At 35.5% G+C, this 23,640-nt stretch overlaps 1 protein-coding gene and 1 pseudogene across 1 annotated transcript; both read left to right on the forward strand.

Annotated features, from left to right (window-relative positions):
* Positions 1 to 8,441: 8,441 nt before the first annotated feature.
* LOC126609180 (cellulose synthase-like protein G2) lies at positions 8,442 to 14,892 on the forward strand. Its single transcript, XM_050277169.1, has 7 exons — positions 8,442 to 8,576; positions 9,144 to 9,243; positions 9,380 to 9,555; positions 9,754 to 10,107; positions 10,526 to 10,756; positions 14,367 to 14,557; positions 14,694 to 14,892. Exons 1-7 carry the CDS (start codon positions 8,496 to 8,498, stop codon positions 14,890 to 14,892), a joined length of 1,332 nt encoding a protein of 443 aa, XP_050133126.1. The 5' UTR covers positions 8,442 to 8,495.
* Positions 14,893 to 17,955: 3,063 nt separating this feature from the next.
* On the forward strand, positions 17,956 to 23,316 carry LOC126609182 (cellulose synthase-like protein G2; annotated as a pseudogene).
* Positions 23,317 to 23,640: the final 324 nt, after the last annotated feature.

A 23,640-nucleotide genomic window follows, 5' to 3' on the forward strand; every position in this document is an offset into this window, starting at 1 on the left:
TTAAATAGTGAATAGCCTGGAGGGGCCTTTCCCATCGAAGAACTGCTCTTACGTTGCTTGAATGACATTGTTTCTGATACATCTACAAATAAGTTCATTGGATTAAACCATTTATCCAAACATACATGTGCTTGGATTGCCCATGTTTGTATAAAAGTTTGATGGTGGAAAGATCATTTAGGCACGAAAGAAAATATTTGAAATTTGATAATAGGGGTACATTTGCTACGCATTGAGCTTATAGCTCAAGTGAGTAGATTTACTCAAACTCTTGGAATAAAACTCTTTAAAGTTCTAAACCTATTCCAACTTACTCCAACCTTCGGGCCAAATATGAGTTTTAACTAAAAATTCATTTTTGTTGGAGAGGCCAGAATTTTCCTATGGGTTAGTGGGCTAACTTAACATATATATGTATTATTTTTAGTTTTATATTTATAAATTCATTGAATTCAACGACTAATATTTAATATGATTAAATCCAATGGTAAAAAAAGAAGAGAAGATCTAATTGTCCAAATTTAAATCTGACGACTAAAATAATTAAAAAAAAATCTTTCAGGTGTTTCATATTTTTTTTATAGTGTTTCATGAATTTCATGATGTCAGTTTAGTGATTTTTCAATATTTATTAGAATCTAAATATTTTTAGGTTAAAATGTTCATAAAATTAAATTAGGATAGTCTACATATTTTTTTTTTAAAATTATCCTAAATTCATTGTTTAAGAATCTCGGACTAAAATTTTAACCTAGAAAGGTTGGAGTAGAAAAATTGTTTTTGGGTTAAAATCTAAACTGTCTGGGTTAACAAATTTAGGTTTTAACCCAAGAGTTGGAGATGATCTTATAACAGTAACAAGTTGGAACATTAATTTTGGAGATCCAATTAGTGATATTTACTGATAAAAAATAAGAAAAACTAATGAAAAAGGCTTGAAAACTTTGAATGTTAACAAAAAACCATGTACTAACTTTATTTAATGATTAGGACAAAGACCAACATTAAATTAGTCCAATTAATATGGCCCAAACAATGAGTTTCCGATTTTGCCCCTAAAGGCATTCGTCCAATCTTACAGATCTCTCTGCTATGCTCTGTCTCCCCTTCTCTCCATGATACAACGATGACAATCTCTTCTCGAAGAAGGAGAGGAGAGGAGATGAGAGATCGTTGTGTTGTTGACGAACATTCAGGTACCACCGCCACTGCTACCTCAGACCCGTCCCGGCCCAAAATTCCGATCAACGAAAAGCTTCGGTCTACTTACTTCAATCCAATCTTCCAATCTTTGGGTCCACTGCTACCACAGATGTGCATCAACGTCTACAACAACGACGTTGGAGTTGATATTCGGACACCTCCTAACCAATAGCAATTAGGATTTTATCTTCTATTTTAGGGGCTGGTGCGTATAAATTGTTGTGTGCTTTGGTTTGCCCCTTGGACTTGCAGAACTTTCTGAAATTAGCTGCTGCCCATTTGAACACTTTTCCATTTGCTGATGAGCCCTTCACCCTTTTTCTAACATTGTGATGATGATCATGATCAAATGGAGTAATGAAGAAGCTAGACTTTGAAGCTACATTGTTTGATATGATACAAGCCAAAACCAAGAGCAACAAAATTGCAATCTCAGCCATCTCATTACAATCGAGACATACCTAGAAGAGAACAAGGATGACCGAAATATAAGAAGGAAAATCCCACAAAAACACATATAAAAGCGACCTTTGAAAGGGGGAGATAGAGAGAGAGTGATGAGCACCCTTGCCTTCTCTTTATACGAAAAATCATCATTTAGAGACATCATTGAGAAGCCGTTTCTTTTTTCTCCATCCTTTTGTTTAGTGTGAGTTTGTTAGGGTGACAGGGAGCGGGCTGTATTGTTTATCAAGCAGCTGCAAGTGTACTTATGTAAGATGAAGTGACATGCTTTGGCATGCATGTTATGGACACCTGTTTTTGTTGGTGTTATTCCCTATCAAAGAATTATTATACACCTCTTGAGCCTGCAAGTGTACTTGTGTAAGATCAAGTTATATGCATAGGGGAGTAGGATTCTCTCCCTTCATATTCTCATCCCCTCCCCTCCCCTCCCCTCCCCTCCTCTCAAGCATTGCTTTTTGTCTTACTATCTCTATAAAAAAATCAATATAAGATGTTGACATGGCTTAACTGTGACCGTTCAAATAGGAGGGGAGGAAAGGGGAGAGAGATTAGGAGGGGAGAAAATCCTCCTCCATGCATAGGCATGCATGTGATGGACACCTGATCTCTAACATTAAAAATGAAAATATTTTTAATCTACCAATGCTTTAGCTCATAAATTTAATAAACTAAATTTATTGGTTTAGTTTCATAAATCATATCTACTTACTAGTCCAGTTTCATAAATAGTGTATAGGAATTGATACAATTTCATAAATAGTGCCTAATTTTTTTTGTCCAATTTCATAAATAGTGTATAGTAATTGGTAAAGTTTCATAAATAATCTTTTTCTTGGTCCAGTTTCATACATAATGTTCACCTATTGGTTTAGTTTTCAATATAATGCCTAATGTTTTGTTTAGTTTCATAAATAATGTCTACCTACTGGTCCGATTTCATAAATAGTGTTTACTTATTGGTCTAGTTTCATAAACAATGCCTAGTTCTTGGTCCGCTTTCATAAATAATGGCCTAGTTCTTGGTCTAGTTTCATAAATAGTGGCATAGCTCTTGATCCAGTTTCATAAACAGTGCCTAGTTCTTGGTCAACTTTCATAAATAGTGACCTAGTTCTTGGTCCAGGTTCATAAATAGTGTTTAGTTCTTGGTCAAATTTCATAAATTATGTATAGCAATTGGTACAGTTTTATAAATAGTGTTTATTGCTTGGTTTAGTTTCATAAATAGTGTTTCTTTCTTGATCTAGTTTCAATATGTTCCTCCAGAATACATATTATTGCAAGTTCTTACACACCTCATTTTTTCTTTCAGAAAAGAAAATGGCAAACTTGGCTGATTTTGTTGACTTGGATATTACTGGGAGAATTACCTTACCTGGGTAATGGATGCCAAGATTCATCTAGACGTAGCGAATCTTGGAGAAACTATTAAGGAGGATAACAGTGCATCCTCTCAAAATCGAGCAAAGGCCATGATCTTTATCCGTTGCCACCTTGATGAGGGATTGAAGAGCGAGTACCTCAAGGTTGAAGATCCACTAACCCTCTGGAAAGCATTGAAAAATAGATACAATCACCAGAAAACGGTGATTCTTCCGAGGGCTCGTTATGAGTGGGCTTACCTAAGGATCTAGGATTTTAAGACGGTGGCTGAGTACAATTCTTCTATGTTCAGAATTACCTCCCAGTTGAAGCTCTGTGGAGAAACCATTACTGCGAAAGACATGCTGGAAAAGACTTTCAGCACTTTCCATACCTCCAATGTACTTCTGCAGCAGCAGTATAGAGAGTGATGCTTTACTCAGTACAACCAGTTGACATTTGTGCTCCTTGTAGTTGAGCAAAACAATGAGCTTCTAATGAAGAATCATCAGTCTCGGCCTACTGGATCAGCACCATTTCCAGAAGTGAATGTTGCTTCCCTTGAAGGGAATACCACATCCTTTCATGGCAATAATTATAAACGAGGACGTGGCCATAAGCGAGGCCGAAAGGGCAAGAACCATGGTGTCCAGTTTCACAACCAGATTCCAAGGCATAATACAAGCCCGAGCTTTAAAAATGCAAATTGCTAGAAAGGCAAAGCTCATATGAACACTTTTAGAAATCCTGAAGGAGTTTTCCATAGGTGTGGTGGCAATAGGCACTGGGCACGTACCTGTCGTACCCAAAAAACATCTGGTGGATATGTATCAAGCATTCCTTAAGGAGAAGGGTATCGAGACCAATTTTCTCGACCATGCTAAACAGATGGATATACCTGATCCAGTGTTCGATTTATCAGGACAATTGAACACAACCCACCTAGATGTTTCAGACTTCATTATTGAAAGAGGGAATGAAGTGTTGGGGTCTGATTAAATCATTTATATTTGATGTACTCTTGTTATTTGTACTTGTGATTTAATGCTTGCATTTTCAATTCAATAAAAGTAATATTCCAATATGAATAAACTGCTTTTAACTGTAATTTCCATTACTCAGAGAGCATGGATAAAAATTATGGTTGTTCTCAAAACAAGAGCAATGATGGAGATTTTTGTCTTGCAGACAGCGCAACTACGCATACAATACTTCAAGATCGAAAATGTTTCTCGAACTTGATACTTGCAAAAGTAAAGGATTCCAATATGAATAAACTGCTTTTAACTGTAATTTCCATTACTCAGAGAGCATGGATAAAAATTATGGTTGTTATCAAAACAAGAGCAATGGTGGAGATTTTTGTCTTGCAGACAGTGCAATTATGCATACAATACTTCGAGATCGAAAGTATTTCTCGAACTTGATACTTGCAAAAGTAAAGGTAACAACAATATCAGGGCAATCAGATGTAATTGAAGGCTTAGGAAAAGCCCAGATCATGTTGCCAAATGGAACAATATTGTTCATACAAAATGTGTTGTACGCTACTCGATCCATTTGAAATTTGTTGAGTTTTAAAGACATACGTCTAAATGGATACCACATTGAAATGAAAAGTGCAGAAAATGTGGAATATCTATGCATTACCTCCAATGATACCTAGAAGCGTATATTGGAGAAGTTGTATGGTTTATCGAGTGGATGGTATTATACATACATAAAGACAATTGAGGCACATACTGTCATAAACTAGAAGTTCATTGATTCAAAAGTTTATATGCTTTGGCATGATCGTCTGGGTCATCCAGGATCCACCATGATGCGTAGGATCATTACCAACTCTAATGGACATCCATTATTGAGCAGACACATTGATGTCTCAAATTATAACCCTTGCAAGGCTTGTTCCCAAGGGAAGTTGGTAATTAAACCATCACAACTAAAGGTTGATGCTGAATCCCCATCATTTTTGCAAAGAATTCAAGGTGATATCTGTGGGCCTATTCAACCACCTTGTGGACCATTTTGATATTTTATGGTTTTAGTTGATGCATCTACCCGATGGTCACATGTTTGCCAGTTATCTACTCGAAATGTAGTGTTTGCAAGACTTCTCGTTCAGATAATTAAGTTGTGAGCATAATTCCCAGATCATCCCATTAAGTCAATCTGACTTGATAACGCTGGTGAATTTACATCTCAAACCTTTGATGATTATTGCATGACACTACTGCATCATTGGTTAGGTTGAGACCCATAGCCAACCACCAATACTCATCAATACAACTCGTGTGTGGGCATCAGCCAAACATTTCACATTTACGAGTTTTTGGTTGTGCTGTTTATGTGCTTATTGCACCACCACAACGCACTAAAATGGGACCTCAGCGCAGACTGGGAATTTATATGGGTTTTGATTCACCATCTATCATTAGATATTTAGAACCCTTAACATGTGATATGTTTACAACTCGTTTTGCTGATTGTCACTTTGATGAGATAGTTTTTCTGTCGTTAGGGGGAGAAAAAACCGTTCCAGAAGAACAGCAAGAGCTGACATGGGTTATTCCCACCCTATCTCATTTTTATCCACGAAGTACTCAATGTGAAGATGAAGGGAAAATGATCGTTCATCTTCAAAGTATTGCTAATCAAACGCCATATGCATTTAATGATGCTTCGAAAGTGACAAAGTCACATATACCAGCTGCAAATGCACCTGTAAAAATTGATGTCCTTATTGGAAAAAATAAAGTGGTAGCAAATGATTCATTTGGTGCACGCCTGAAGCGTGGTAGACCACCACGTTCAAAAGATTCAGCCCCTTGAAAGAGAAAGATGAGGGCACAGCTGAATCCAAATGAAATTATTTAGGAAAGCGAATGATACATCCATAATTCATGATTCTAAATTTTCTGAAAAAGAAAATGTCCTTGATGAGACACATGTCCCTGAAGAGACAGAAGTACATGAAAGCAAAGAAATCTCCATAAATTATGCATGTACTAATGAATTGTAGGATCGAAATGAAATAATCATCGACGATATGTTCGCTTTCACAGTAGCCACTGAAATCATATTAAGCAATGACATTGAGCCCCGCTTTGTTGATGAATGCAAACAAAGACATGATTGGCCTAAGTGGAAAGATGCAATCCAGGCAGAATTAAATTCCTTGGAAAGGAAAAGTGTTTTTGGACCAATAGTCCAAACCTTACCTGGTGTGAACCTCGTAGGTTACAAATGGGTATTCACAAGGAAACACAACGAGAAAAACGAGATTGCAAGATATAAAGCAAGGCTCGTTGCACAAGGTTTTTCACAAAGACCTGGAATTGATTATGAAGAGACGTACTCTCCTGTAATGGATGCAATTACGTTCCGTTACTTAATAAGTTTAGTGGTTTCAGGGAAACTTGATATGCGACTTATGGATGTCATCATTGCGTATCTATATGGAGAATTAGATACTGACATATATATGAAAGTTCCAGAAGGACTTAAGTTGCATGAAACGACTAACAAACCACGAGGTATGTTCTCAATCAAATTAAGGTGATTATTATATGGGCTGAAACAATCTGGGCGAATGAGGTATAATCGTCTCAATGAGTATTTGATCAAAGAAGGATATGCCAACAATGTCATCTGCCCTTGTATGTTCATTAAGAAATCATATATTGGTTTCATTATAGTGGCAGTGTATCTTGATGATATGAACCTAATTGGAACCCCTGAAGAGCTAAATAAAACTGCTGAGTATTTGAAAAGCGAATTTGAAATGAAAGACCTTGGGAAGACAAAATATTGTCTTGGCCTGCAGATCGAGCATTGTGCTAATGGAATTTTGGTCCATCTATCAGCTTACATTGAAAAAAATACTGAAGTGATTTGGCATGGACAAGGCTTATCCACTTAGCACCCCAATGGTCGTTCGTTATTTGGACATTAAGAAAGATCCATTCCGTCCAAAAGAAGATGATAAATTGGTTCTTGGTCCAGAAGTACCATATTTGAGTACAATAAGTGCTTTATTGTATTTAGCACAATGTACTAGACCAGATATAGCTTTTTCAGTAAACTTGTTAGTCAGGTATAGCTCTGTTCCAACAATTCGTCATTGAAAGGGAGTCAAAGATGTTCTACGATACTTTCGTGGGACAACAAACATGGGTCTCTTCTACTCAGACAAGTCCACAAATGACCAGATTCTTGTTGGATATGCAGATGCTGGTTTTCTCTCCGATCCGCATAAAGGCCGCTCACAAACTGGATATGTGTTCACTAATGGAGATGCTGCAATTTCATGGCGCTCAACAAAGCAAACATTATTTGCTACATCTTCCAATCACTCGGAAATAATTGCTTTACATGAAGCAAGTCGTGAGTGTTCTTGGTTAAGATCAATGATCCATCACATCCGAAATTCATGTGGTCTACCTTCAAAGACAAACACTCCAACTGTCATTCATGAAGATAATGCAACCTGTGTTGCCCAGATGAAGGAATGATTCATCAAGGGTGATAAGACTAAGCATATATCTCCAAGGTTTTTCAGTGCACATGAGCTTCAGAAGGCTAAAGTTATTGAAGTCAGATAAATCCGTTCCAATGAAAATTTGGCAGACTTGTTCACCAAATCTCTACCAAAGTGCACATTTCAGAAGTTAGTATAGGGAATCGGATTACATCGGCTTACAAATTTGAAGAATGCGAAATCAGGGGGAGATACAATTCAGGGGGAGCATCCATGATACATGCATGTTGTACTTTTTTTTCCTTCGATTAGGATTTTTCCCACTGGGTTTTTCCTATCAAGGTTTTAGCGAGGCAACATAAGTATGCTTAATACCATATCAACAATCCGGGTAAAGTTGTACTCTTTTTCCTTCGCTATGGTTTTTTCCCACTGGGTTTTTCCAAGCAAGGTTTTAATGAGGCAACTGATGTGTATATGTGGGCATCCAAGAGGGAGTGTTGTAAATAGTGGGTATGTATGCCAACATGCATACAATAAACATTTCATATGATTAAAAGTGTAATTTGTTTGTTTCCAAGGTACTTGCTCTATAAATAGAGTATTACGAGTGTTAAACAATAACAAGAACAAGAAAAGAAAGAAAGCTAGAATAGTTTCAGTATCCTCCTATTTCTCTCTTATCTGCAATCATTTTATAATATTTTACTACAACCTCGCTCCTGTCTCTAGCAAATGTTATCTCTCTAACTTTTCCCTATTTATAACAGTCTCCACACAATTCATATCATTAACTTTGTCAACATCAGGCTTGCTATAAGAATTCAACCACAAAAGAACCTAATATTCTTGTTAGGAAAGACAAATATTGTTTTAATTATATACAAATTCATCCTAAGAACCATGTCTGGAATTTTGGCATGTAATACAAGAAACGTCCAGTGATGATGCTGATGCAATTCAAGCAAATGAAGCCAAAAATATGCCTCTTCTTATTTATGTTTCTCGTGAAAAAATACCTTCTCAACCTCATCATTTCAAGGTCGGAGCACTCAATGTTCTTGTATGCATGCATCTCTCTCTTTTTGTAAATTTTCCTCTATTTATGTGTTGATTGATGTTAAGTAATATTCTCTTACCATATATGTGTATTACTTACTTATATATTGTCAAGCTAGCTATCAATTAACTACTATGTTTTAAAAAATAATTCGTTCAATTAATTGATAACTCAGGTTGACAGTTTGACATAATTACCTGCATAATATACTATTTGATAAGTAACGTTGACGTTGTTTTGATCAGCTACGTGTGTCGGGGTTTATAAGCAATTCACCTTACACATTAGGTTTAGAATGTGACATGCATTGCAATGATGCAAGTTCGGCTTGGCAAGCAATGTGTTTCCACCTTGACCCAAAGATATCACCCTCTCTAGCATTTGTTCAATTCCCTAAAAAATTTCACAACATCAGTAACAACGATATCTATGACAATTAGATGAGATCAGCACTTAAGATACATAAGAACTCAAGGACCAAACTTTACATTAATCAATTATATGTCATATGTACAAATGCATATAATAATCTTTGACTAGAATTGGCCTTGACAACTTGTATATAAATAGGTGCTATGGAAAGGTTATGATGGGCTTGGAGGGCCATGCGTGTGTGGTACTGGCTACTACATCAAGAGGGTATCTTTATGTGAAAGTTCCATTAGTGAAGGTAAATACAAATTCACTTAATGAAATACCTTAATTTGGTTTAATAAGCATATATATTAAAATTATGAACTTGTCTGTAATATATGCGTTCATACGTTTTTTAGGTCACTAAATTAGTTTCACTATTGAATGATCAGCCGGGGATGCAATGAAACTCAGACAATGTTTTGGTCCATCCAATGAGTTCATCAAATCCCTCCGCCAAATCAACAAGCCTGATCATATGTTCATCCAGAGAAATAATGCACAGCCAAATGAAACCCAACTACTAGCCTCTTGTGCTTATGAAGATGGCACCAAATGGGGTAAAGAGGCCAGTACAATTAATCTATTGAAACCTTACTTATTCCGAAAAAAGGAATTATGCCAAGCTTAGTCAATTGTGAGAAGTTGATACGTGTCAGTCGTACAATGTATCAAGAGCTTGTAGTAACTGGCTTGGGAGGTGACTGAGCCTAGTATTCCTCCAACTTTATGCTAATGGTGATCTTCTTTTATTTGTGGCATGCAGGTTGGTTTCTTATACGGTTCAGTTGTGGAAGATTACTTCACAGGGTTTCATTTGCATGGCAAAGGTTGGATTTCAGTGTATTGTGATCCAAAAAGGCCACAGTTCTTGGGCAGTGGCACCACCAATTTGGATGAGTTTTTGGTCCAAGGGACAAGATGGTCCTCTGGCTTGGTTGATGTTGCTATCTCCAAGTTTAGTACTCTTATATATGGCCCTTTCAAAACGCCCACTTTTCTTCACAGCATGTGTTATGCAGAACTTACCCTTTTCCCCATTTTCTATTTCTTGTCGCTCTGGGGCTTTGCTACCATTCCTCAACTCTGCCTACTCAATGGCATTCCTTTATACCCTCAGGTAATTTTCTCTCATTATATTTATACCAAGTTTCTTTAAAAATTCTTTTGTATAAATTATTCAAAATATATAGTTACTTTCACTATCAAGGGAAATGTTCACTTGCTTTATGTTCTTAAGACTAAAACTGAACTATTTACTATGGTTGATTATGAACACATTTGTGGTTAAAAATTCAAACTCACAATCTGACGATATAAATATTTGTATAGTATATAAGAAAGCATTACCCTCTTTATTATTTGTTATACAACTTTAGTAGTATGATTTTGACATGATAGTATGTCAGTCTTGTTCTTTGCAGGTCTTAGATACATATTTCATTGTATTTTCGTTCATATTCCTATCATCCCATTCTAAACATTTATACAAGGTGCTCGCAATGGGATCAACATTTCAACAGTGGGTAAATGAGCAGAGGATATGGATGATGAAGTCAGTCACATCCCATTTATATGGTAGTGTGGATGCTTTCATGAAGAAACTTGGTATGAGAGAAGCCAGTTTTTTTCCAACGAATAAAGTCAATGACGTTGAACAACTCAAGCGTTACAATTGGGGAGTATTTGATTTCCAAACATCACTACTATTTCTTGCTCCAATGGTTGCCCTAGTCATCTTGAACATGGCATGGCATCGTTTGCTGTGGGTATTGCTAGAGGGATCTTTGTGGGGGAGTTGGACAAGATGTTCATACAACTTTTCGTACCCTTCTATGTAATAGTAATGAACTACCCTATCATTGAATGAATGCTTATTAGGAAAGACAAAGGAAGCATTCCACTATCTGTTACCCTACTATCTGCCTTAGTTTCCCTCATTTTCTATTTTTTTGGTTCTATTATTTTCATGTAGCAAGGCCATGGCCTATATATGTGTCAGTTATATACATACATTTTTACTATTAAATGTAGGGGTGTCTAAAAGATGTACTCTGTTTTTTATTGTCTAAGAATTCTATTACTTGGCACTTAATGCTACGGTTTAGTGATATTTTTCTTTACTTATAAGTGAGAGGTCTTAGGTTCAATTCTCGCCAAAGATGAATTTGAATTAAATTATTGCTAACTCATTACGAGGTTGCCCGTTTACCATTAGTGTAATATTATTTGTTAATGCACAAGTGGAGCCATAATTTGGAAGAAAGAAATGTCACCATTAAATTCACCATAAACTAAGCCCAATAAGTTTCGGCTGCAACATTGACAAGTAAGAACATGTATCTCCATAGTCCAAGTCCACAATAGTTCTGGACCTCTCATGTTGAGCTACTTTTTCCAAACCACCCCGATGCCCTAGTAAGTTTAAAGAAATAGTAATTAAACACTCTTTTTAACTTCTTTCACACCTATGTTTAGTCTTATTTTTTGTTTCCATTTAATTTATGCAATATGACAATCATAAAGAAAGTGGGTGTGTGAAAAAAAAATAAAAAGAATGTGTAAAAATCACCTCTTCAAATTTAACTAGGGATATAAATGTTGCGAATTTCATCATGTTTAAGATGAGTTTGTTAAAATTTTATAAGAGCTCAACTTGGTTGGCTCGTTTATTTTCGAGCTGATCTCAAGCGGGGTAAAAAAGAAAAGTCAAACACGAGCTAATTTACAACAATGAGAGGGTCTGCTTGTATAACATTTTCAAGCTTCTTATTAACGAGCTACTCGTGTGCTTTATGATTTGGGCATGTCTAAATCAAGCGTGGCTTGTTTCTTAAACAAGTTGAACGCTTAATATAGCAAGAGAAGATAACATGTTTTAAGTTTTAGTCATTGTCTTCATAACCTAGTGATGCATTATCTCTCCTGGTGTTAAAATTCATAACAGTGGCGGATTCAGGATTTGAATCACGCAAAAAAATTTCAGTTTATTCACTAAGGCATTTATTAGAACAATTGTCGTCAGATGAACCATGTTGCGCACATGTCAACATATATCGACATATGCCAAAGCAATCTGATGAGTGGTATCGAGAGAATTTGTTGAGTGCTCTTGATGCAACCTGCTAAGTGCTGCCGAAATATGCCTAGCATGCATTACATCAAACACTTGTTGGGCACAAAAGGGACCCATACCAAACATTCGAATAGTTCTCGAAAACCCTTCACATGTATATTTTCCGGACTCTGGGTGGTCTTGGGATCACTTTGGTCCTAACGTCCATCCACCACTAATTCATAGTAATACTTTTTACCACTACTCACTTTTCAAGGTACTTTATATCGGCTCCAATATAATTTTTTTATTATTCAAAAATGTTAGATCGAACTTAAAATATGGGTGACACAAAATTTAATCACAACTTTGATCAGCTCACCCAATGACGCTAAGACTACTCTTTATCCCTTAGTATCCAACACTCCAAAGATTTGCATCTCAAAACAAATTATGGTCAAGATTGTTTTTGAGAAAAAGAAAATTGTTTTTTTTTTGTTCAAATAGAAAAAGAAAATTGTTAAGATTATCAAATGCCTTTGTTCCCAAGAAAATGCTGAGATGGCAAACTACTAAACAGACCAACCATATTATCTTAACAAACTGTACCCATGTAGACATGTAAATTTCATTGCATGCAAATGATGCATCACAAAACTCCACGTGGCATATGACTCATCACAAATGAACAAGTCATCAATGACATGTGGCACAAGTCAAGCAAAGGAAGCTCAAAAGCATTCCCAAAATTCGGCCAAAGGGGGGAAATACTCCTTAAAATCGGCAAGGGGTCCAAATTGCTCTCAAATCTGGAAAGAAAGCTAAAGCATCTTCACAAAAACAAGCAAGAATTGAAGATTGCTCACAAAATAGGCAAGAAAGCCCGATAGATTTTGGCCAAGCAAGGGAAAGTGGCTGAAAACAAGACACAAAACATGCCTAAATTCTCCCATGGACGAATCAAGACACAAATCAAAGCCAAATTCACCCAAAGGCATGGCTTTGGAAGTTTATAAATGCAAGGTCCCAAGACAAGCATAAGGTCGACAATTTATACATTCAAAGGCCGAAATTCTCACATTGAGAAGAACCTTTGCCAAATCTTTGAAGACTAATACGCTGCCAAAGCTCTCTTCAAAGAACGCACAACCAAAGCGGAAGCTTTCTTTCGACCAAAGCCGAAGAATTCCCTTGAAGAATCAACAAGCACTTGTGCCGATTCCTTCAAGACTTTGTTGCTAGCTCAAAACTTGCAACGATGTTCGATTCAAGATCAAGTCATCAAGACCCTTGAATCAACGAAATCTTACATCAACACTACCTTTGCCACAACTTTGAGGTGAAGACTATCCACGCATTGTTTCAAGCTCAAAACTTGAAGCAATCGTTCAATTGTTCGTCTAAGATCAAGTCATTGCGACCCTTGGATCAACAACCTATGCATCTACATCAAATTTGAAGATTGAATCAGAGGAAAATTATAAATAGAGATTGTAACTTTACAAATTCATCAATACAAATCTACTTTGTACACGTGCTCTCCATCAAAACCCACTTCCCAAAAACTCACTTCGAACCTTCATGATTTCATTATTTTCGTCTCCAATGGCGACTTCCTCCTTGTCTTGCCAAGAAAACCCAGAAACTAAAAAGGTCCAATTTCTGTTGGACCTTGCCTCTTACTAAATCATTGCTGAAATAGAATACGGAAGACTCTGTCTCTTCTTTTCTACCTTAAAAATCTTTCTATGCATTGATCATTCACCGTAGACCACCATCTTTGGTTGATTATGATGTTCATGTCCGCGAACTCTCTGCAATCCATAATCTTGTTTGCTTTACCAAAAGGATTACCAAAGCCCTACATTGCTATCGTTCTAAGAGACGTGAAACACCATATCATATCTTCATAATCAAGCCACCTCCACAGAGACATCAAGGCCGAAAATATATTGATTGAATCTAATGGGTCTATCTAACTCGTCGATTTCGAGGTCTCTACTTCTGTCTACAAGGCTAATTCAACTGCAGGGTCATTTACTTGCCTAACGGACATTGCTTGCACGCTGAACTGGATGACACTTGGGGTGATACACTCGCACTATGAGAATGGAAACAATGCGAATATCGTTTGAGATCACGACATTGGAATTGGCTCGTGGCGGTCCTCCTTTGTCTAAGCTTCTACCCTCAAAGTATTTGCTTCTCAAGATAACTAAAAGTTTCGATTTTTAGATTACGAAACCTAGAACAAAGCTTTCAAGAACAAGAAGTTCTCTAAGTCTTTTAAGGAGTTGGTGCGCTTTTGCCTCGATCAGGAATAGGTGAAGAGGCTGATTGCGAAGAGGCTGTTGAAGCACTCTTTTTTAAAGAGCTACAGGGGAGGATATTATCTGATGAAGAATTTGCTTTTGGGTTTGCCGAGCATTGAGGAGAGGTTCAAGAAAATTAAGGATTTAGGTCGCTTTATGAGCAAGAAAGAGGAAAAGGAAGAGGAAGATGATGAGGGGAGTCGGTGAGGTTGAGGGTTAGGGACAAGAGGATTAGCGGGTGGAAATTTAATGAGGATGAGTTTGATATCGACCCAATTTTTCCAACTGAATCTTTGTGCAACGATTTGGTTTTTTGGACTGAGTCATTCGACGATTTAGTTGTGAAAATGGTAAGGTTTGGTGGGGAGGAATCGTCACTCAACTGAGTTCACCAAGTGGAGATTGGGAGGACGAGGGCCATATGGGTGCTTGTAATGGGAGTGTGGGTGAGCCGAGTAATATCAACAAAGGAGCAGTTGAAGGGGAAGCTTTACCCATGGTGGGTGAGGAGAGTGAGACTGGGGGTGATATAGGATGAGTGATGCTTGGTGGTGTTGAGAGTGGGGAAGCCATATTGGGTGGCGTTTGTGGTAAGGTGGGTGGGATAGGAGGACTTGAAAAGGAAATGATGGTGGTGGGATTGGTGACATTGAAAATGAGCTTGGAAGCTCAAAGGCAGAATGTGATGAATTTGAATTGGGTGTTGGGAGAAGGGCATGAGGAGGTTGGGAGGTGAACAGAGAGGAGCAAATGAGCCAGGAGATTGAAAGGCTAAGGATGGAGATGGACAATGAGAGGGAAAAGGTTTTCTGGTTGGAAATGGAATTAGGGTTTATCAGGATTCAAATTTCTGTTGAAAACAATAATGTCACTACTACTGATAATTGTTCTTTTTCGTATATGGATTAGAAATTACTTCATACTCAAGAATATTTTCTTAAAAAAATAGGAAAATACTAGTAATACATTCTTGAACTGAAATATGGAAATTGTTATTAGCACTCCAAAAATCTCATTTGACACTCCAAACTTTCTATAATTAAAAAGAAAAATACACTTATGAAAAGTGTATAATGAGATTTTTAGAGTGCTAATAACAGTTCCCATGAAATATATGCTACATAAGCCATCAATTTTACATAAAAATAAAAGGAGAAACTAGGTTCTCATCATTCCTTTTGCTACTCCATTGATTAAAATCCTATTCCTTTTTAATTTTTGATCAAGGTCCTTGGGTATTAATAACATCATTAATTATTTCAATAATAAAATAATTTTTTTATTTCGAAATATATTCATTTAATGTTAAAATGTTACAATTAGTATATTTATATTTATGACTAATTTTTTTATCATATATTTTTAGTTTTAGTTTGTACCCATGCTAATTATATGTACCCATTCATGTAAAACTTTTTAATCTTAAAATGTACTCATTCTTAAATATAGCAATTTGTTATATGTAAAATGTACCTTTTTTTTTTTATATAAAATCTATTCAATTTTTTTCTAATCCATTTTTAAACTTATATGAGTACATTCTTTTTTCTTTGATTTTAAAATGTATCCATGTCAAGTTTAATCGAAGAAATTTACTAATGTTATTAAGCCTAATATTTTTTTTTTTTTTTGATTTTGAAGAATGTACCCATGTTTATATATATACACTCACAATAATATATTTATATAAAATCTCATTTATATAAGAAATTATCACATTAATATAAACAACTAAAATTTCTAAAATTTCATTTATGGTTTTTTATTTAAATTTATATAAACAACTAAAATTTCTAATTTTTAATTTAAAAAATATAGTAACGTACATAGAAATAAATTATCATATTAATTTCAGGGACCTTGATCAAAAATTAAAAACCAACAAAGTTTCAATCAAACAATATTCACAACTAAATACCGCATCCAAAGTCTCCCAAAATAAAACTAATATAACTGAGTGATATAAGTACGATTGGATCAAAACTCCTTTAAGTGAATCAAGTTTTTATTTTTTACCTGCTCCAGAAAAGAATTTTTTTATTTGGCCCAAGGAAAGGTGGTATTTGCTTAAGTCCGAGCATCTGTATACTGCCGACTAGGCGGATGGAATATTGTAACTCTGCACAAAATTGCCAAGAAAACTATCTTAGATCTTTTCCAGAAAACTATCTCATACTTTCTTGGCATCTTATGAAGTTTAAATGAATGACTAAGGTTAATACATACAACAATATTATTTATAGTAAGATGGAGGATTGGGTGAAGTAACACAATAATGTTGTATAGAACTTGCACAAGAGCTAAACTTAAAATCTCACACTTGTAAATGAAAAAAAATATCACTAAACTATTGTACTAAACGACTATATATTTTAATATTGTACAACCTAACAAATTCTGACCTAGAAGGCTAGAAAGTTATTCCGTATCATGGGAAAGGATCCTCTCTAGAAACGGATCCTCTGCATCCTATTAACCATAGTCATTAGTGATGACATGGTTACTTAGTAATGAAGAATATAGTTAGTTGAAATGTGTTGGTAGGTTGTCATAAGGATAAGATTGGTTAGTATAGTTAGAAGGGTATTATTGTAATTAGGTTATATGGCTATATAAGGGATTGTATAGCTATCATTTCCTTAAGTTCTTTTGTATACATTTTCTCCATTTTAATCAATACAATCTTTCTGGTTTTTTCTCTATCATCTTCATCTTCCTTTGTACCAATTCTTCATCTTTTACAATGTAGTTAATACATCCTTCTTTAAGAGCCGAGTTGGCATCGTGGCTTCCCCGGAGTAGGCGTTGTGCTTCCTCAGAGTCCGCGTCGTGGCCTTCCCGGAGTTAGTTATCAGCAACGTCATAATAGTCGTCGACGACTCGTGGATCTGAAGTTTCCCTAAAAACATACAAAATGGTGAAGAAGAAGACTTAGAATTAAAGAAGAAAGGATTATTGAAGAAGAATAATTGAAGGAGACGAGGAAGCAGAAGAAAAACTGCAGAGAAAACAGAAGGAGGATCCGGAGGATACGGAGGGATTGGGACCGGAGAGGATCCTCTTCCCCGTATCATCTTTTGAAATACTAATTAACAAAACGACTATGGCGCCCAAGGTTTACGTAGGCTCAATACAAATCCACGTCATGCCCAACCCTGCCAAAAAATGAAGATGTATTTTTTTCCAGGAAATCGTTTAGGAGACTAATCTTTGATACTTGAGACTCAAGATTGCAGCCAAGAAGTCGTGGTTGCAAAAGCAATTCCGAGATGAATTGATGTATGCCACTAGAATAATGCTCCACTTGTATGTGTTGGTCAGATTCAATGTAGAAGTGTAATTGCATTTGCATGATTTAATTGTCTTTCTGCTATGTAGTGTGGCCTAAACCTAAAAACAGAAAACAGACAAGGATTTCTATACTTGGCCAATTTTGAAACGTAAACTCGATTAATACTATTTCATATATGACAAGTCCCTTGAATTAAACAAAAGAGAAAAGACAAACATATGACAAGTCCAATGAACAAAAGAGAAAACAGAATAAGATTTTTGTATGCCACTAGAATGATGCTCCACTTGTACGTGTTGGTCAGATTCAATGAAGAAGTGTAATTGCATTTGCATGATTTAATTGTCTTTCTTCTTTATAGTGTGGCCTAAACCAAAAAACAGAATAAGGTTTGCAAAATGGTGGCTTCCATTTTGTAAGAGGTATGGAATCAAGTGTACGGCTCCGGAGGCTTATTTCTCTGCAGGAGAGGATGATGGCGATGAGGATGGTGGTTTTGGGGGCAGTGAGTTCGTACAAGAGAAAGAGCATACGAAGGTTAATTATAATTCCTTTATTTTTTTTTGTACGTATTTGTGCATCAATCAAGGTTTTAAAAGATGCTAGACGTTTTGTCAGGTAGCGGATTGGGGTTTAGCGCTTAGGCGGCTAGGTGGGGGCTTAGGCGGATACATAAATTATAAAATAAAATGACTTATAAATTATAAAGTATATAATGAGTGTTTATCCAATTATTCAACAAGTCTCTTATATTTTCCTAAAAAGCTAAAATGCAAAATGAAAGTCATCAATTTCCTGTCTAAGTTAGAGTAAGCGGGTCTAGATGCATTTTCTTAATTTTCAAACTCCTAGAGGCTAATCGGATCAGTTGTCAGTTGCCTAGTGCCTAGGTGGGACCTAGGCAGAGATTTTTAGAACAATGGTGTCAATCAACACCAAAATTCCCTCTTACATTTTCTAACTAGTTGAACGTGAGAGAACATACGCAATTTGTGTATTCTGAATGATAATTAATTTTAGTATTCAATTGAGCATTTCTTATGTACCAATTTTTTAATAGAGGTCGAGTCTATGTATTTGAGGCTCATTATTTTTGAGAAGATACATAAAATGGTCTGTTATAATGACAAAAAGAACAATAGCCGGAATGAGTTCAGGATGACTTTTTTTTTGTTATTTCTCAAAACAAATTCCTTATGTTTATAGATATAATTATTAATGATATTTCTCAGCAACAAAGCTTATGGCGAAGATTTGATTGCAGGAGAAATACGAGGTGTTTAAGAAAAGAGTAACAGAAAATGCAAGGATTTGGGACATTAGGAGCAACAGTCGTCGAGATCACTCTGCAGTCGTCGAGGTATTAATGTTGTCCATTGTTTGTTGATTAGTACTTTAGCTTTGGTACATTTTCATCAATACAAAAGACAGATTTATTCAGACCAATAAAGGGAACTTTAACGAAAAGTTTCTGCTACTGTTCAATTTAACGAAAAATCATATTTTTACATTAAAAAGTCAATTCTGGTATTATTCACTTTACTATTTATTTCGTCCTTATCGTTAAAACTCAATGTTTTCAAGCAATTTTCATTAGTTTTCCTTAGAATAAAGGCATTACCAATGTTGAGCTTTTAAGGCTCGGTGACGAGAAGTACTTACATATAAAGAATTTGCTGTCACTATAGTGTTATAGTGTAATAATACAACGTTATGTGTAAATATATTATTACGTGATGTTGTATTATTGAACCGAAATATCATATGATGTCAAATCTGTTTTTTTGGTGACACCTTCCAGTCTTATGAAGTTCTGATTTATTAGTGCTAAAATTATGATTTCATTGCATATTAACATATAATTAGTATTTTCCTAGTGATATATAGTAACGTTGATAAGCCTTGCCTCATCATCAGGCTTGCTATAAGAATTCAACCACAAAAGAACATAATATTGTAAGGAAAGATAAATATTGCTTAGATATATATACAAATTCATCGTTAGATCCATATCTGGAATTTTGGCAGGTAATACAAGAAACGTCCAGTGATGATGAGGATGCAACTCAAGCAAATGAAGCCAAAAATGTACCACTTCTTATTTACGTTTCTCGTGAAAAAAGACTTTCTCAACCTCACCATTTCAAGGCCGGAGCTCTCAATGTTCTTGTATGCATGCATCTCTCTCTTTTTGTAAATTTTCCTCAATTCATGTGTCGATTTTAAGAAAGTTTCTAAAAGACATTAGATGTTAGTCAGGCAGCGGGTTGGGACATGGCTAGGCGGATGTAAGTGAATTTATTATATATTGTGTAAATAAGTGCCTATTTATACTTAAACAAACACAAAATTTTATTGGGATACATAAATTATAAAATAAAATGGCATATCAGTTATGAAGTATTAGAACATATTGAAAACATGGGGAACAAGCATATAATGATGTTCATCTAAGTAATCAACAAGTCTCTTACATTTTATTGAAAAAACAAAATGCAAATGAAAGTTAACGATTTTTTGTCTAAGTGAGAGTCGCAACTTAGACGGATGTCTAGGCGGGCTAGCCAAATGCCTAAGTTGGTCTAGACGTACTTTCTTAATTTTCAAGCGCCTAGCGGTGCTTGGCAGGAATATTTAGAACTTTTAAGTAATATTCTCTTACCATATATGTGTATTACTTACTTATATATTGTCCAGTTAGCTGTCAATTAACCACTATGTCTTAAAACATAGTTTCTTCAATTAATTGATAATTCAGATTGACAATTTGACATAATTACCTACATAGTAGACTATTTGATAAGTAAAGTTCCTGTTGTTTTGATCAGCTATGTGTGTCGAGAGTTATAAGCAATTCGCCTTACATATTAGGTTTAGATTGTGACATGCACTGCAATGATGCAAGTTTGGCTCGGCAAGCAATGTGTTTCCATCTTGACACGAAGATATCACCCTCTCTAGCATTGGTTCAATTCCCTCAATTTTTTCACAACATCAGTAACAACGATATCTATAACAGTCAGTTAAGATCAACATTTAAGGTATGTACGAACTCAAGGACCAAACTTTACATTAATTAATTATATGTCATATTTACAAAGGGAAGTGTTATTGGCACTCCAAAAATCTCATTCTACACTCCTCACAAGTGTATTGTTCTTTCCTAATATAGAAAGTTTGGAGTGTAGAATGAGATTTTTGAAGTGCTAATAATAATTCCCTTTACAAATGCATATAATAATCTTTAAATATAATTGATATTGACAACTTGTATATGTATATAGGTGCTATGGAAAGGTGATGATGGGCTCGGAGGGCCATGTGTGTCGGGCACTGGCTACTACATCAAGAGGGTGTCGTTATGTGGAAGTTCCATTAGTGAAGGTAAATATAAATTCACTTAATTAAATCACCTTAATTTGGTTTAATAACCATATGTATTAAAATTATGAACTTGTCTGAAATATATGCTTTCTTACGTTTTTTAGGTCACTAATTAGTTTCAATTATTGAATGATCAGCCGGGGATGCAATGAAACTTGACAATGTTTTGGTCCATCCAATGAGTTCATCAAATCCCTCCGCCAAATCAACAAGCCTGATCCTATATTCATGCAGAGAAATAATACACAGCCAGATGAAACCCAACTACTAGCCTCTTGTGCTTATGAAGATGGCACCGAATGGGGCAAAGAGGCGCGAGTACAATTAAACTATTGAAACCTTACTTATTTCGAAAAAAAAATATTATGTAAAGCTTAGTCAATTGTGAGGAGTTGACACGTGTTAGTGGTACAATATATCAGGCCCTCATAGTAACCCGTTCAGGAGGTGACTGAGCCTAGCATTCCTCCAACTTTATGCTAATGGTGATCTTCTTTTATTTGTGGCATGCAGGTTGGTTTCTTATAGGGTTCAGTGGTGGAAGATTACTTCACAGGGTTTCATTTGCATTGCAAAGGTTGGATTTCAGTGTACAATCCAAAAAGGCCACAATTCTTGGGCAGTGGCACCACCTATTTGGATGAGTTTTTGGTCCAAGGGACAAGATGGTCCTCTGGCTTGGTTGATGTTGCTATCTCCAAGTTTAGTCCTCTTATATATGGCCCTTTCAAAACGCCCACTTTTCTTCACAGCATGTGTTATGCAGAACTTGCCCTTTTCCTGATTTTCTATTTCTTGTCACTCTGGGGCTTTGCTACCATTCCTCAACTCTGCCTACTCAATGGCATTCCTTTATACCCTCAGGTAATTTTTGTTGGAAGTTTTGAGACTCTTGTTCTACATTGGGGAAAACAAGATTTTCAAGGACCTTTATATAGATTTAGTGCTTTAGTCTAGTAATTAGAACATGGACCATTTGGAAATGGATTGAAGGCTTGGGCCTTATGGTTGTGTGGATTAGGCTTGTATAATATAGCCTAAATACAATTAATATTAATTAATCAAGACAAGGGCCTTGGGCCTTAGAGTTAATTTGATTTATTAATTTTAATTTTCGGATTAAGTTTTTAATTAATTTATTAATTAAAAACATTTTGATTAAAAGACACAGCTCTTGGAAAGAGTTGTGTACTTTCAAATACACTGAACAAGTATTTGAAAGGGCGTGAAATAACCTATATATTTGCAATCACAGTATCCAAGTGGGATCATCATTTCATACTCTTTTTCTTCCGTACGATTTTTCTAGAGAGTAAACACATAAAGCAAATTCGCTAGAATTCTAGAATCCAGTGCAGGTTGTAGAATTAGGTAGTTGAATCCTGGTCAAGCAGACGTTGTAGAACCACAAGCACAAGAGTGGGATGAAAATATTGTTCGAATGACATAGCTTTTACGCTAGCCTCTACTTTCTGTCAAGTTAGTAACATTGATATTCTTATATTAATTTCTGTATTCATTGTGGAATTTCATTTTGCACAGCAAGTATTTTTGGTTAATAAAATATTAGAATTTCAAGTTTTGTTTATTTCTGAATTGTTCTCCAACAATTTTCTCTCATTATATTTATACCTATATTTTTTAACCAAGTTTCTTTAAAAATTATTTTGTATAAATGATTCAAAATGTAAAATTACTTTCACTATCAAGGGAAATGTTCACTTGCTTTATGTTCTTAAGACTGAAACTGAACCATTTACTATGGTTCATTATGAACACATTTGTGGTTAAAAATTCAAACTCACAGTCTATCGATAAAAGTATTTGTATAGTATATAAGAAAACATTACCCTCTTAATTAGTTGTTATACAACTTTAGTAGTATGATTTTGACATGATAGTATGATGGTCTTGTTCTTTGCAGGTCTCAAATACTTATTTCATTGCATTTTCGTTCATATTTCTATCATCCCATTCTAAACATTTATATGAGGTGCTCGCAACGGGGTCAACATTTCGACATTGGGTAAATGAGCAGAGGATATGGATGATGAAGTCAGTCACATCCCACTCATATGGTAGTGTGGATGCTGTCATGGAGAAACTTGGTATGAGAGAAGCCAGGTTTTTTCCAACGAATAAAGTTGACGACGTCAAGCAACTCAAGCGCTGCAATGTTTTTTCTTGTCTAAAAGATGTACTATGTTTTTTCTTGTTTAAGAATTCTATTACTTGCTATTTAGTGCTACAGTCTAGTGATATTTCTTTTTACTTGTAAGTGAGAGATCTTAGGTTCGATTCTCGCTAAAGGTGAATTTGAATCAAATTATTGTTAACTCATTACGAGACTAAAGCCACCCGTTTTCCATTAGTGTAATATTATTTGTTAATGCATGAGCGGATCAATAATTTGGAAGAAAGAAATGTCACCATTAAATTCACCATAAACTAAGCCCAATAAGTCTCGGCTGCAACATTGATAAGTAAGAAAATGTATCTCCCTAGTCTAAGTCCACAATAGTTCTGGACCTCTCATTTTGAGCTACTTTTTCCAAACCACCCCTGATGCCCTAGCAAGTTTAAAGAAATAATAACTAAACATTCTTTTTA

This window comes from Malus sylvestris, chromosome 16, assembly GCF_916048215.2.
Source record: "Malus sylvestris chromosome 16, drMalSylv7.2, whole genome shotgun sequence".
Taxonomy (NCBI): Eukaryota; Viridiplantae; Streptophyta; class Magnoliopsida; order Rosales; family Rosaceae; genus Malus; species Malus sylvestris.

Bases quoted from the DNA above. Each gene is read 5' to 3' on its own strand.
- LOC126609180 (XM_050277169.1), top strand. From the start codon at position 8,496: ATGCCTCTTCTTATTTATGTTTCTCGTGAAAAAATACCTTCTCAACCT. The intron at 8,577-9,143 runs GTATGCATGCAT...GTATATAAATAG, and splicing joins TCGGAGCACTCAATGTTCTT to GTGCTATGGAAAGGTTATGA. The intron at 10,757-14,366 runs GTATTGCTAGAG...GATCAGGAATAG, and splicing joins CATGGCATCGTTTGCTGTGG to GTGAAGAGGCTGATTGCGAA.